The following is a 16,555-nucleotide window of genomic DNA, read 5'->3' on the forward strand; positions in this document are numbered from 1 at the left end:
GATTTTTAATTCTCAGTTTTTTTCATTTTATTAAATATAAATTAATTATATATAAAAATATTATATCTAATAGTTTAGTCACGGAGCGGAGCGCAACGGAGGGAGTGTCTAAAAATAAATAGTTATAAATAGATTATTTATATGTGAAAACGATCTATTTATATAGGCGGTTTGTCTATGAAGATGGTCTGTATATAAAGGCGATCTGTATATGGAGGCGGTCTATATATGGACGCGGTCTGTACGGTACCGGTTCACCCGTAAATAGGGAACGTGAGCTGGGTTTAGACCGTCGTGAGACAGGTTAGTTTTACCCTACTGATGACTCGTCGTTGGGATAGTAATCCTGCTCAGTAATTGTGTCTCCCAATTTTGACGCTGCTATTGGACCAATTCCTAGAAACTAAAACAACTAAAAAACGTCATATCTTCAGATCAGATCAGATGAAACTAATTCCGACTGAGATTACTTAGATTTCACACCAGATTTCAGTGATTTTTTATTGACTATATGAAAATTTAGGACTTCTTTTAAAGAAGATAAACTACCGAAAACATCACTGGATGCTCGGTGGCGACCTTGAAGTGCTGCGCATGCTCCTAGGACAAATGCCCTAGACAAAAATGTAAGAAGGTATTTTTGTTGGGCCGCAAAGACAACGATTTTCAAAACACAATGACTAATGTCGAGAAAAACGCTTGACATTTATGTAAAGTTTCTTGGGAACTCTAAGGAAGAAAACTGTGAAAGTATTGTTCAAAATATGTTAAAACACTTTCATCGTTTAGGTTGTAATGAGAGTTTGAAAGGGCATTTCCAGTTTTCACACTTGAACTGTTTTTCTTAAAAAAACTTGAGGCAGTTAACGAAGAAGAGGGAGAGAGGTTTCACTAAGACTACTGCTGGACGTTAAAGCGGAATATGCCCTTAAAAACAAACAAAAAAGTCTAAAGTTTTTTCTAAATAAAAAATTAAATTATTTTAAAAATATCTTTTTTATTTTTAATATTTGAAAAAAAAAAAACATTACCAAAATTATATAAAATAAAAAAAAATGTTTTGTTTTTGATTTATACAAATCCAGTTCTCTTTCGAAATTAGTGAAATTTTCTATAAAAATTTCTGAAATATTTTTTAGGATTTCTAGGATATTTTTTTACAAGCAACAGACGTCGCCTCCAATTTCGTGAGTGGTACAGGTACAACAGAATGACTTGTTTTTGTAAATATTAAATTTTCTTTCACTGTTAAACATATGAAGTTGCTTTTGGAAATACTTTGTTTACTTGATTAATTAAATGATCTCTTATACGTTCTGCCACCATATTGGAAAAATGGGCCAAAAAATTTATTTTGCATTTTCTCCGCTCCTTCGTCGTCAGAAATTCGATGAAAACGCGATATGACGTCATCGTCATGTTCGTATTTCTTTGGTGAGTCACCCGGACCAACGAACTGATTGCGATAAAATGGCACCGATGACGCAACGGCGCAAACCAAAACCTCTGAGTTCGTCCAAACGAAGTGAAAGCAAAAATAAACTATGGTTATCGTTATTTACTTTATATGACATGTACGTAAAACAATGCAATCGTTCGCTGATAAAAATTTATTACTAACTAGCGGAAATGCGCGGTTCATTCGTATCGACAATTGCATTTCTCACCATTTCCTCGATAAAACGGTTAACCAAAACTACATCGCGCGATCAGCATAAAAGAACAAAATTGAAACAATTTCAGTGAATCTCTGAAGAGACCAACCGGATGTTTAACGAAACTTCAGCAAATTCTATTGACCAAGAACAAATAGTACTTGTAGTAGCTTTCTCAGTAAGTGAGACTAACAACGATAAAATGTAAATTTGCATATTCCTGTTATTACTACCTAATAAATTAGCGTCACACTGTATACGACAGAAAGACGAGTTTACTAATGAAAGTAATTAAAGGGAGATGTTCCTAGAGATTTGTTAATAATAATAATAATAATGCTTTAATTTTTTTGTAGAGTATTAAATTTCCTATAAGAATAATTGAAAACATTTCACGCAAATTATTTTTCAGTCAGCAACGAAATTCTGAACAGTTATTTTTCTGAAATTGAACCGAGGCGGTTTTTATTTGATGAAAATCCATTCAACACAATAAATAATAACTAAAAGTTCAGATTTTCACGAAATTATATATATATTCACACGACAATTGTTTCGACAACACCCTGTCTTTATCAAATGTAATATTTACAAACTACCTGTTACTATATATACCGAAAAATGACAATAAAACCTCAATTAGTGTTGTGAGAATTTAAGGTTAATAATGGAGAGGAATTTAAATCTAATTGATCGTTATTCGATATTTGTAATAACTGGATATTTTTGTTTTTGAAATTAATTTGTCTAACTTTTAATTTTTTGTCTTTTGATGTACAAAACTTATTTCCCAGTATTCCACCATGTGATAGATTTAGTAGATTTCACCCTCACCCGGAAACAGGTTAACCCATTTTTAGACCACAATTATTTCGAATTTAGTGGACAGATTTACATCTCTAAGGAAGGTTTTGATTATGGGAAATCCACTTAGTGCTTTGTTAGCCGAGATTTTTATGGATAATTTGAAAAATATCAAACAAGAACATCCTTTAAGTAAAAGTTTTCTATGGTTGTATAGATACGTGGATGATGTCTTTGCTTGCTTTATTGGAACGGACAGACAATTTTTAAATTACATTAAGTCATTACATAATCGTATAAAATTCAATATCGAGATTGAACAAGATAACTCTATTGATTTTTTAGTTTTAACTATTACGAAAACGCAAAACAAATTAGATTTTTCTATTTACCATAAACCTTCACACACGGACAAAGTCATATATAACAGCTCAAATCACCCATACAAAACGGCTGCATTTCACTCTTTTATACACAGACTTCTTAATACGCCACTCTCAAAATTGCAACAAAGAACTTAATATCAATAAAAAAATTGCACTGAACAACGGCTACAATCCGTCCATTATCGGTAAAGTTATAAATAAGAAACAAATCTAGACAACAGTAAACTCTATTTATCTGAAACCTAATACAGAACACGAACAATTTAAAACATTTACATACATAGGAGAACCCAGTGAAAAAGTTTTAAACCATTTGTCAAAATATGGTTTAAAAATAGCTTTCAGAACTAACAACGCAATAGGAATTTTTTAAAAAAACGATAAAACGAACTCTCAAAAATCAGGTGTCTACAGGTTGAAATGCGGTAAACATGTAACAGGTAAACAGGTAGATCCTTCAAGAAACGCATTAATGAACATAAAAGAGCGTTTAAAAACAATTGTCTAGATTCTTATTATGCTACACACTTAAATACAGAAAAACACATTTGTGACGACAATTTTGATATTTTACATACAGCCACAAAAAGTAGAAAATTAAATTTATTGGAAGCCATGGAGATTAACAAAATGAGACATTCAAATGTATTGCTTAACGATCAATTAGATTTAAATACCTCTCCTTTATTGAACTTAAATTCTCACAACATTATTTAAGGTTTTATGGTAATTTTTCGGTATATATAGTATCAGGTAGTTTGAAAATATTACGTTTGATAAAGACACGGTGTTGTCGAAACAATTGTCATGTGAATATGTATTATTTCGTGAAAATCTGAACTTTAATTCTTATTTATTGAGTTATTTTTCTTTATGTTCTTTAATCTTTGACCTCGGATATCTTTCATATGGTTCGATTTTGTAGACCGTGCAATTTTCTATAAAAATTATCAATAAAATTGGCTATTGGCGGTAAGATATTTTCCCATTTATATTAAGAGCTCATGCGTGGTAAGTACTTTTTCGAGATAACTAGCAACTAGTTTTTACGTGTCAGATCCGAAAAAAAAAATTTTTCTTGGACTCACCCTGGTGTGTATATTGTTTATAGCGGCTTTAAGATATTTTGTAATTGCTGCAAAATAAACGGAAAATAGAGGAAAAAAAGTTAAAAAAATCATTTAAAATTAATAAAAATCCCAAATCCAATTCCGAAAACAACGGTCGTATGTTGTTTGGAAAATCTTTCTTTTAATATTCGCAATAATTTTAAAATGGGAAACGTACGATTTTAAACCCGGTTGGCTAATTAATACGGGCGACAATTTTACGAATTTCATTTATTTATAAATCGCGGTCGATATTCAGTGCCACGACTGTACACTGAACACAACGTTTCATTCATTCGTAGGGTCGACCACTGACTGTCTCGGGCTTTTCTTTTTCTTTCTTCTACATTGTAAACTTTTTTTTGGAACACATGGTTAGCATTTCCGCTCAGAAAGCTTACATTAGTTTCTATGCGTAAAGATGAGAGGATTTACACTTTGGTCGGGACAGAGAGAAAATGTCCTGCTCGAAATGAAAAAGTTACCGGAGCTTTTACGCGTCGTGATGACGTTACGTCTCCGTAATTTTAATTAAATTAAAAAAGCTTTTGCTCGGCAAATGTCTTTCTCAAAGCATTCTCGTAGTGGAAATAAAATACGATTGTAATCGTCAGTGACGTCATCGCGTCCATAACTAAGACACCCTGTATACAGGGTGTTCGGAAACTTGGAGGAAAGATTCAACGTGGTAAAATAATGGTCGGAAGTCATGTGACAAAAATTCGAAATCGTAATAGTTTCCTAGTTACAGCTTGTCAAAATGGGGGGCTTAATTCACTACGGAATAAGCTAGTATTTTACACGCAGCCTTGATTTAGTAAAATTCATCGTTACAAAACAAAGGTGTTTCTTTACCTTTACCTAAAACATTTTTTAAATTTTCCCTGTATTTGATTTATTTAGAGTGATATTGCTAAATAGAACAGATTGCCTTAAGCACAATCACAAATCTTCAAAACTCTGTTACTCTTGTTTTAATCGATAAGTGTTATTGTTTAGGCACCAATCAACTTTGTTGAAAATAAAAAATTATTAATAATAGTCCGCCGTTCATTTCTAAGCATTTTCTTATACATTTCTCTATTTTTCTATCTTAAGACTCTGTTTATAAGATTTATTTATCCACAACCACAAGTTGTCATAAATTGTTGCCGTAAATATGTCTTTTTTCTTTTGTACTACTGACGCCATTTGTTGTAAATACGTTTTATGTAAAAAATGGCTAAATAAATCTATCTATCTATTCTATTAAAGAAAAATCTGAAAACCTCTAGAAATCTTTAAACAGTCAATTTTAACCGCCACTCACGTCTTTACCTTTTACCATTATGGGAATCAGTCACCCGAGACAATTTTCGTGTCCCTCAAACAGAGAGTGGAATCCAAATCAGTTTCATTCAAGCTCTGAAGAAGCCAACAGGATGATTGGCGAAACGTCAGCAATTTCGACTAAGCACAAACCGACGCAGGAGGAATCCAGAAGTTTTGTAAAAAGCATTACAGTAGTTTCTTTGAAAAAAATATTGATAAGTGTTATCGTTTAGGCACAAATCAACTTTTTTTATTCTCGGCCCGAACATTAAACAAAAAATTATTAATAATAGTCCGCCGTTCATTTCTAAACATTTTCTTATACATTTGGAAAAAATGATGTCGAACATGAAAAAATACGCCTAACTTATTTCTAATGATTTCAGTTTTTAATGTTCCGCGATGCATATTTCGAAAATTTACAATACCATCCCGACTGAAAGCAACCTCGTTAGTAAACAAAAGGACATTTAAGAATTGCGAGTAATTTTGAATTTTTCCTAAAATTTGATTGCATAAAATTACTCTCAGTTGCTCATCACGTTCATACAGTGCTTAAACCCTTTGAACATGAACATTTTTAGACAAAACTTTCCAAACTGTAGAGCAAGCAGTTCTTTCCTGAGCACCAAGTTTTCTCGTATGCGTTGAAGTATTCTTTCTTCTCTTGCAGCGGTTCTTTTATACCTTGGTCTTCCTTTATTCATATTATCATATGATCCTCTTTCATCAAGTCTTCTATGTATGCTAATGAATGTCTTGGCAGATCGGACGGTTCTATTGGGATAAATCTCGATGTGCTTGATCTGCATTTCAATTTGCTCTTCCTTGGCAAAAATGCATATCGCGATTTCAGTATTTCAATACTCCTGATGCGCTATCACAGTGGCAGTTGGATAATAAGCTGTTTTAATAATAATAATAATAAGTAGCCTTTATTCTAACAAAAAAAAAACAATATACAATATTAATATTTGTCAACGAAAAATAAGCAGATAGCTCAAAAGCGGCGAGTCTAGCTTTAAATAGCTGCTGTACTGAACCGCCGAACAACTATTTATATAATTAATAAATTGCGCACTATTTATTGAAATAAAAAATGGATAGACAACAAATAAAATACGAAAAATAGCTGCAAAATCGGAAGAACAACCAAACTCTACTACACACTATAGAAAATGCAATTGAAGATCAAGAATTTGATAACTCAATATAATCCCTTGCTAATAACGTAATTCGCAACACATTATTAGGAAAACTGTATTTGGAACAAATGATCTTTCTACCTTTTTTTAAGTGTATATAAATTTAAGTTACTGAATTCCTGTGACAAGGAATTATAAACACGAATTGCGTTGAATGTGAAAGATCTACTAAACAAGGCACTCTGATGATGTGGCATCGTTAGTCTGTACCTGGATCTTACATTCAGAGATTGGATAGTACTCCTCGGAGTAATCCGCTTTCTCAGCAAAGTGGGTGAATCGAGGTTATGGATAATTTTCATAACGAATTTGTTGAAATGAAAAGCTCTGCTTTGTTTCATTTTAAGGCTATTAAGTTGACGATATGTAGCAGATACATGGTCATATTTTCGAAGGCCCATAACAAAACGAACACAAGCAAAAAACTATACACTACTTCGCAGTAGTTAAAAATTGAGCGAACAAGTGACTCACATAATGGTTTCCTTAGTCTAAAATTTAAAATATGTCTGTCACTATATAAGATTTTTAGTGAGAAATATGCCTTTTAAAAGATATTTTTTAAATATTCACGAAATCTTAGATCACAATCTATGATCACCGCCAATTTTTTTGCTGAATCGACAACGGAAAGCTTTAAATTATGGGCACGAGAAAGTTCACTAATCTTGTTAAGATCTTGATTTATAAATACCTCTGCATCCATGCTACTATTACAAACAAAACAGCAATACAATTGAGTATCGTCCGCATATGCCTGAACTTTGCAAAAGTTTAAAGATTTTAAAATGTCAGAAGTGTAAATCAAAAAAAATAACGGCCCCAAAATGGAATCTTGCGGCACCTCAGAGAAAATTTCAATTTCTTTCGAATATCTGCTATCACAATATATTTTCTGATATCGATTTGAAAAATTCGATTTAATCAGCTTTTTCAGTCAATCAATAGGTCATGGTTCACCGTATCGAATGCTTTCGAAAAATCCAAAAATAATAAGTTTTTTGTCAGTGGCTCGGACAATATCATCATCATCATCGCGCTTATAAGAGCATTCGCAGTACTTGACTTTAAAACTGCACTGACTTTCTGGTACTATTCTATTATCCATTATATAGGTATACATTTGATTATAAAGCACTTTTTCGTATATTTGTGATAGTGCTGGTAATATACTTATTATTCTTGCGTCATTGAAACTTGTCGGGGCATTATTTTTAGCTAATGGTTTTCCAAGTGACATTTTTCAGCTTTTTGGAAAATAGTTTACTTCTATGGAAGAATTAATGATGTGAGTGACGTACTTATCAATGAAAAAAAAAACTAATTTTTAACGGATTGTGACAATGACTTATTCAAATTTCATTTAGTCGTGTTAGGTAAAATCATGTTTACAGGCAAAATTTGAGCCGAGAATAAAAAAGTCGATTTGTGGCTAAACGATAACACTTATCGACTTAAAACAAGAGTAACAATTTTTGAGGATTTGTGATAGTGCTTAAGGCAACCTGTTCTATTGTGCAATATCAGTATAAATAAATAAAATGTTCTAAGTAAAGTGCCCTCTGGTGACGACAAATTTCTGAAGCATTTTTATTTTGTAGCGATGAATTGAAAATGAATTTTGACAAGCTGTAACTATAAACATGACTTCCTACCATTATTTTACCACGTTGAATCTTTCCTCCAAGTTTTCGAACACCGTGTATAGTCGAAACATGCCTTAATTGAAAAGTTATAGCCCCGGATCTCCCGCGTTTCACGGTTCCAAAATTTCGTCATGTTTTTCTGGAGGCAAATTTTTTTTTTGAAACTTTCAAATGTGGGTGTAGATTTCTACTTCCGTGCCAGATCTGAAGTCGATAGCCGCAAATTTTTTATATACCTCGGAATATTCAGAACACCCTGTACAAAATTGTTAGCTGTCTATACGCCTATAACCAACGAAATTGACTGCTGAAACACAGATTTCTCGTTTTTTTGCCAATTTTCATTAAAAGGGGAACCCAATTTTCAGTTTTTCTGCGAATACCTACCGGCACACGCTCTATATTTCGAAATTATCAAATATAGTGGTTTAGAGTACTGGATCTCGCGGATCTTGTGGTCCAACAAATTTTGAATACGTGATTTTTAATTTTTTATGATACTTCCCCCAAATTTGAAGTCGATTGCTTCAAATTTCGGACACTTATAGTGTTTCATAGCAATGTCCGATAAATAGTCGATAATCAAAAAAAAATGGCCGCCGAAGTTTGACCACACCGTGGACTCGTAAAAAAAAAACAAAAATACGCCGAAAAATGGGATTTTTTAAAAAATTGTTAACTTGGTTTAAATTATTTTCTTGGCGAATAATAAAATTATATTTGGTCAATTCGTAAAATCCGATCGAGGGGAAACAATTAGTAAAATTCTTCTTCTTTTATACTGTACTAATGTGAAAATAAACTGACAATTTTTTTTTGTTTCAGATTTGAACAGTTCCAGAAAGAAGCCCCAACAGAAGTAAGTACTCGTTTTTCCTTGTAGATAAGTTTCTGCTGTTGGATATCTTTAATTGAAATTTTATTTGTATTGAGTTAACTGTGGCCCCATAGAACAAAATTGCTTTCGAAAAATCGTCACTGGGCGGGGCCAGTTCGTAGCGGGTAATGCGAAGCAACTTTTTCTTATAAAAGGAAGAACTTCGCGGTTTCGTGTTTTAAAAAGACTCATTGTTTTTCTATCGTGCTCCTGCAGACCACTATGGAACTTTCGCAAAATCGATGTAATTTATTGTGCATGCACCCTGTATAAAATGACGTCATCGCGTCTTGCCAGCCCCCGAAATAGCGATTTCAATATGGATTTTTTCAAATATCCCGGGCGGAGTATGTGATAGACGAAAACCACAAATACAAAAATTGTAGCTCCTGATGCGGCCTATAACACTGTTTGAACCAATTAGCTTTCGAAAAATCGTCGCTGGGCGGTTCAATATGGATTTTTTCAAATATCCCGCGCAATACCAAATACCGCGAATATAAAAACTGTAGCTCTTGATGTGGCCTGACTCTGTTTAAACCCATTAGCCATATTTTTTACGATTTTGGATTTGCGGCTAATAATTTACTATGTAAAAGAACAATTTTCTAGGTCTCTAGGTCTTTTAGGTTTTTGCCTATAATTTGAAAACGCTGTGTATAATCGAAAAAATGCCCGAAATAAATGTTATTGTTCTGGATCTTCTGCGTCTGCCGGTTAAAGAATTTTGCCAATCGGATAAACGAATATGGCGGAAAACATATTTTTCTGGAAGCTAAAATTACCAAAAAAAAAATTTTTCAAACATTTTCTAAAAAATACTTGGTAAAATTTGATTGCACCCAATTCAGACCGTTTATTTGTGGACACGGACTTTTACTTCTCTGCTAAATTTGAAGTTGATATTTGCAAATTTAGGATACTTAAAACATTTCTCCTTTAACACGGAATATCGGGAACACCCTGTACAATAGGTGAAAACCTTAAATACAAAAGTTTTTGCTGTCTATGCGGGCTATATCGCAATATAAAAGAAAGTGAGATCTGAATTATAGTCTTTCAGTTATAACCAATTTCCCATAATAGGGGGACCCATTTTTCAGTTTTTTTGAATTTTGCGGCACACCCGGTATATTTTTGAAAAATCGTCAAGAATAAAAGTTTATAGCGCCGTATCTGCTTCTGGTTCAAAAATTTTTTTGGTCACGTAAACAGTTTTTGAAAAATGGTGTTGTTTGTAGACCCTTGCACGCGCGATTTTTTTATTTTTTTACAATACTTCCCGACCCCCCAGCCCACCCATTTTCAATAGGTTCCGTCACGGGGCAAAGCTGCATATATGTGCCAAATATGAAGTCGATTGCTTCAAATTTCGGGCACTTATCGTGTTTCATAGCAAGGTCCAATGTCGTCTACAGTCCGTCTTTGTCAAAACCTGCGAGATCTTTGACCGACCCCTAACGCTCGGAAAGTAGCTCTCTCAATCATGGCCAAACACATTGAAAATGGTGGTTTATCAACGAGCTTATCGTCAACCATTAGCCTGGTATTTGCGCTTAAGAACAAGGAGCCTCGTTGTGTGCCAGTATGTGAACTTTAATCGGAGGCTGTGCCGGTCAAAGATATACCGGGTGTCCCAGTAAGTAATTTGACAAAAAAAATCTAAAAATTTAAAGAATTTTTATTATTCGACTGTTATATTATTAGGTTATATTGTTGTAGTGTCTCAAGATAAACGGCAGACAGCATAACTTAAACATAACATAACAAATTACAAACATCTGTAAAAGGCCTCGTATTATATGTCAAAGTGCGTGAAAGAACCGACAACGATTAGGTGGGTATTCGAGCGTATGTTAAAATCGAGAAGGGATCATACAAAGTGAAACAAAGTTCAAGCGTGCACGCGCGACACACAAGCGGGCATGTGCGGTGAACCGATTTTATTTCGCCTTCACCTTTCGAATTGAAATCATTATTTTGCGGCATGTACCGTGCGTTCAATTGGCTGCAACTTTTTTATTTTTAGATATATCAAGGGAAACAAATGACGTATAAAACAAAACTATCGATTTTCCGACATATAAGCTACATCATATTTTTTTAAAAGGAACACCCTGTATATTATATATCGGCGAAAATAGGATATTTTTATATAATATCAAAGAGTGCCACGACCGACAAATAACGATATGTTGATGTTTGACATAACAGTAAACAACGTTGATGGCTGAATCATTATTATTGAAATGGTCTATAGCTTGAAAGGAGTGATATTTTCTGAATAATAAAAGCGAAAAAAATAAATTATGACAAGCTGGTGCGTTAATGCACCACCTATGATTTTTTTTGTCACATCCAGGAAATATTATTAATCGCTAATTTATGTGTAAGGGAAAGATCTTATATATGACTTCAAAAGCGGTTCATAAATTTGTATCACATTTTCAAGTAAATCCGAAATAGTAAAAAAAAATATTTTGGACTAGGATTGCCATTTTTGTTAAGCATGTAAATTATATCGCAGAAAACATACATTGGAAATACTATATTGATTATGCTTTATTTTTTTAAAATACTTACTGGTGCGTGAATGTACCAGTGGTTTTATCTGTGAAACAAAACGTGACAAGTCAGCGCATCCAACAATTAGCGTGTTCTTTAGTATTGGTTTGTGCCTTGTACAGTGAACGTTACACTATGGTATTTCCGAGGTATTTGATTCAAAAAGAATTAGAGACGGCTATGGAGGAGATCGTGATGGATGAGGACAATAACATGGTAAGTATTATTTCATCATTCATTTCATTAGTTCATTCCTTGTAAATTTATACTAAAAATAACGTGAGAAAATATTTACAGAACATATTGACGCGGTCTATATTCCACCCGACGTGGATGCCTTGACTGACAGGGAAGATATGAACGATAACATAAATCTACAAGAGTTTGATATAGTTGGAACTTTCGAGTTACATACACCGAATGATACAGCTGTCCTTCAATAGTCCTGTAATTCATCAACTACTGAACCTCATCAGATGATGAAACCATGGAATTCAAAATGAGACTTATGCTTTCTGCAAACCGCAGGCTTGCTTCTACTGTCAAATGGAAGAAAGGTTAGATTGAGTACACTCACACACCTATATCGGATGAATTTAGATCATGTGAGGAACTAAAAAATAGGCTTTCTGGAAAAACTCCGCTTGAAATATTTTTTTGTTTTTTGATGACGAAGTGATTGATTTGATTTTAAATCTTACATTGCTTTGCGACTTTTAAAAACTGATAAAACAATTACTCAAAGAAATCTTGCACCTGCCATTTGTGAACTGCGTTATGATAATCAAGGACACCTGTTGATTGTTCATGCTAATAAAGCTCGAAGGAGATGTAGAATCTGCCACAGCCACACAATTTACGTTTGTAATAAATGTAATGTGTATTTACATGCTTCATGCTTTGTAAAATATCACCACAAATGAAACTAGGTGTTACCAGTGGTGCGCTCACCCACCATAAAATATCCGTTTTTTTTTTGTATCAAATCAGGTTGTATTTGGAGAACAATCTACTTTTAGTTGTGTTCTGTCAAATTTGGACTTTCTTTTGTATATTTATGTATAAATTTTATGTTAGATCCAAAGTGCCCCAAAACATTATTTAATGTTTTTTCCCAGTGGTTTGTTTACGCACCAGTATTTTTTTATATGTTCGAGTTTTTATTTTTGTTTTTTTTTTGACACATGTAATGTATTCTTAAGTGCAACAAAATAAATAATTTCAAAGCAAAAAAGTATTTTTTTATTTTTTTTTTATGCTTGGGATAATATGGGTTAATCTTCGTACTTGCTTACCGCTGCTGTTCAAATTCAAAAACGTATTGGTTAATTTTCATCGAGTATTGTCATTTGCAGACGAGAAAAAAGTGCGTTTTACAGCTAAACCAAATACAATTACTGATTAGACGACGAAGTCGACAAGACTTTGCAATTAATTAACTTACGGGAACAAGTGCGAGAGAAAGAGAGAGAGGGAGGTGTTTTGCGAGTCCACGCAGTCGAATGGAAATGAATGCATAATGTGACCTTCAACCCCGGCCAAGCGAGAAAGTAGCGAGCTAGCGTGAGCGAAATTTAGCTTTGCACTTGAAATGTCGACGGATTTTTTGTTTATTTCATTGAAATTGAAAGCCGAGTCGCATGATCGACTACTTCCCAAGCGGTATTTTTAGTTGCTTCTGAAGTTGAAAAAATTTTGCACTGAATTTTAAGAAGATGGAAATTTTCTAAACAAAATATATTTAATTGGAAGAATAAACAATTTTGGTCCACCAAAATCCAAGGAATAGCTTGCCAACAGTACCGACCTGAATCCTTGTGAAAATTTTTGGTGATAAGAGAAAGACCATATCGTTTTACAAGATTTAAACAGAGAAAACGCTGATTTTATCACCTCATATATTAATAGGAAATTGAAAGGAAATATCTTCCTCAGTATAACCCATTTGAAATATATTTAAGTTATTTAACTTACGCTGCAGATCTTTAGTTTTGATTAGTTGTCAAAAGTAAAACATTGATAAAACAAATGCAAACTTAGATAACATAGTTGCTATCATGGCAGACTTGGCCATTTTAAAAAGTGAAATACCTAAAAAACGGCTAAATGAAATAAAATAAATAAATGAAAAAACTTTTTAAAATCAAGGAAAATATCTACGAATTAAGCTATTAATAAATAGGGCATTCCATTTCGTTTGTTTTTTTTTTGACACTTGCATATGATAATAGAGCAAACATTTTCCAACGTATTTACACTTTTTTTTCTATCTTTCAAGATAAACCCCGTAGGTGGGTGTCAAATTGTAATGAATAACCCTGTATAGTCAACAATCCCCTATTAGGCAAACGAATAAAGGGAATTTTATTATACAGATAGCGAGGCGACTTATTTTCAATGATCTTGAAATAAAAAGACGCCATATGCAACTTGAACCTGTTACGCACATTGAGCGAACCAGCTGAGACAACACCATAGAGGCGCAAAACAGCCTTTCTGTCTCTTGTGAGAAGTAGTATCTGTAAGAATAAATTATTGGGCCATGTTATGCAAATAACTTCCAACTCTCAAATTATTAATATTGAGATATTTGTAAATGAACTTTTTTCTAAATAAAAAAACAAACCGATACAAAACTGAACAAAAAAAAACAGTAGCAATAGCACAAGTATCATCTTTACAGTATAATAGGCTTTTTTTCCAAAAACTTGGTGTTTTGATAGGATTTTGCAAAATGAAAAAAGGCAATAAGAAGTATCAACAAATTATTATATTAAAGGATAATGAAGAAAAAATATAAAATTCGATAACTTAAGTATCTACTCTGCTTCAACATCGAAATCTAGTCCCTTCATTTAGAATCCGTCTACCTTTTCAACTGTATCTACGGTAAGCTGCTATAAAAAGACGGAGCATCTCCCGCATCATTTCGTTCAAGGTCTTAAGTTTGTCTTCAAAGGCCCTAGAGATGTGAAACGTGAACTAATGGTTGTGGATGGTCTTCCTCTTAGATTTTTTTTAATATTTATTTTCTTTAACTTCTTTAACGGCTCATTTTTTGTAATTATAATTATAATGAGATTAGAAACTTTAGGGTTTGGGGTATTTTGTCAAATATAAATAAGGAAAAGAGTCATTTTAATAGTTCTGTTTTGATCCCCAAACGAGTCACTCCACATAATAAGACGTTCCACTTCTGAGGAAATGTATGTTTCACTGTCCTCTACGCAACTATATCCGCGGTTTTCTTTACCCCTGCGAGTCCCAGCATTATATGCCCATAGCTGCCTTTTATAGAACACAATATTTGCGGGTATTCGTGGCAAAGGTAATTTTTTTTGAAGATCAAAAGTCAATCACTCGTATTGATCATTACCTTTAGCTTTTTCCAAATGTTCTGTGCGCACTGTCCGAGCTTCATTGGCCAATTCTAAATGTTGCATAACAGGGCATAATTAGTTTGTGGTACTTTAATTTTTTTGAGTTTCTCATTTACATTAGAATCCAAGAATAAACCCAGGCTTTTACTGGAATCATAAAATTGGAGGGGGGTTTCGTTTTTAAATCATTTTAGAGCTGTTTCTCAGTTTTTGCATGTATTTTATGTTGCCACCCATCATTTTTACAAATTTAGAATCGTAAAAAAGGGCTTTTGCTGGGCTATCAAACGGTCCATGAGCAGGATTGTTCTGATTTTAATCAAGTAATTGAAATCACGATTACGTGTTTTATTATTTCATCCGAAACCATATATTTTTTTATGCTTTATCTAATTTAATAGCCACAAAAAAACGGAAAGTACTTATGCTTAGGAAATGAAGAAAAAAAATCAAAAAAATCAACAGTTGAAATTTTTATAGGGATAACTTATTTAAAATGACTACTAACAGTTAATTGTGGGTAGTAAATTCATAGGGTAAAGCAGAACAGGAACAGAACCCATTAACAAATAGTTTTTCACGATGACTTTTTGTATTATTCACGCAGTTTTATTTCCATCATCAGGTGTAAACCCTACCTATTTTGCTAAAAAATGAATTTTGTTTGAAACGTTGTCATTCATAAATTTGATTTGAAAGACGTCAACTTTTACCTGTAATAAATGGGGGCTATAATGACTACAAAATATTCAATAGATGCTCACGGGTTAATAAAAAATATTCTTTTGAATTCGACTTGCAGCACCCTTCGATAAAATTAACCTATATTTTTTATATATAATTGGTCGTATGCATAGGAATTCGTGTGTCCTCTGTGGATTTAGCACCCCATGTACGTCCTGTATCTTTAAAACAAGCACCCTTTTCCTAATTCGTATTCGGATTATACCTATATAGTATCGACTGTCAAATTTCAAAGTCTGCCATTTGACCGTCTGCTACTTCGAGATCCCTGAGACTAACCGAGACTTTCCGAAACGGAACCGAACGCCGTTCGGGATTTTCGACCATGTGAATATTCGAATATTTGTGATGTTCCGGCTACCTTTGCAGTAACGACCGAGAAACTCCGGAGAGTTCAAGGCGAACCCGACCAGATTGACTATCGAAAGAGCGAGAGAGAAAGAGCAAAACCTAATAGCGGCAATTTGAATAGTGAAAATAATAAAAGCGAATCATTGTGGCGCACTTTACGGCACAGTAATAAATATTTTATATAAACGCGTTGCACAGTGGTCCCGTCTTGTGGGAAGACATGCGGCCATGAAATTCTCGCGCTAATGGGATATTTTAAATATGGGATTTTTGCGCATATTTCAACTTTTCCAAGACAAATACATATTTTTAAACTTTAATATAAATTAAAAAAAAATAATTTATTTTTAAAAAGTAAAATTTTATTAGCAGCAGGAAACATACCTTAGTTTTATAAAACACATGAAAGTGAAAACTAAACTAATATAGTACAATTCAGTCTAAAGAATCGTTATAAATTGTTCCTGAACCCTCATTATGTATGGCTAATTAGTCCCGAATGGAAATTAAATAGAATTTCTA

At 33.2% G+C, this 16,555-nt stretch overlaps 2 protein-coding genes across 13 annotated transcripts in view; one reads left to right on the forward strand and one right to left on the reverse strand.

Moving 5' to 3' along the window:
- Positions 1 to 16,555, reverse strand: part of LOC132705793 (phenoloxidase-activating factor 1-like) — a 120,354-nt gene that overhangs the window by 40,698 nt on the left and 63,101 nt on the right. The window lies entirely within an intron of this gene.
- The window catches only part of LOC132705790 (LIM domain and actin-binding protein 1), an 80,549-nt gene that overhangs the window by 20,061 nt on the left and 43,933 nt on the right, over positions 1 to 16,555 (forward strand). For all 11 annotated transcript variants that reach the window (XM_060676655.1, XM_060676659.1, XM_060676656.1 and 8 more), the window contains exon 2: positions 8,942 to 8,975. In XM_060676655.1, coding sequence (XP_060532638.1) covers positions 8,942 to 8,975 — 34 coding nt within the window. The remainder of the gene's footprint in view (positions 1 to 8,941; positions 8,976 to 16,555) is intronic.

Source organism: Cylas formicarius, unplaced genomic scaffold (genome assembly GCF_029955315.1).
Source record: "Cylas formicarius isolate icCylForm1 unplaced genomic scaffold, icCylForm1.1 PGA_scaffold_8__14_contigs__length_24414737, whole genome shotgun sequence".
In the NCBI taxonomy this organism is placed as follows: domain Eukaryota; kingdom Metazoa; phylum Arthropoda; class Insecta; order Coleoptera; family Brentidae; genus Cylas; species Cylas formicarius.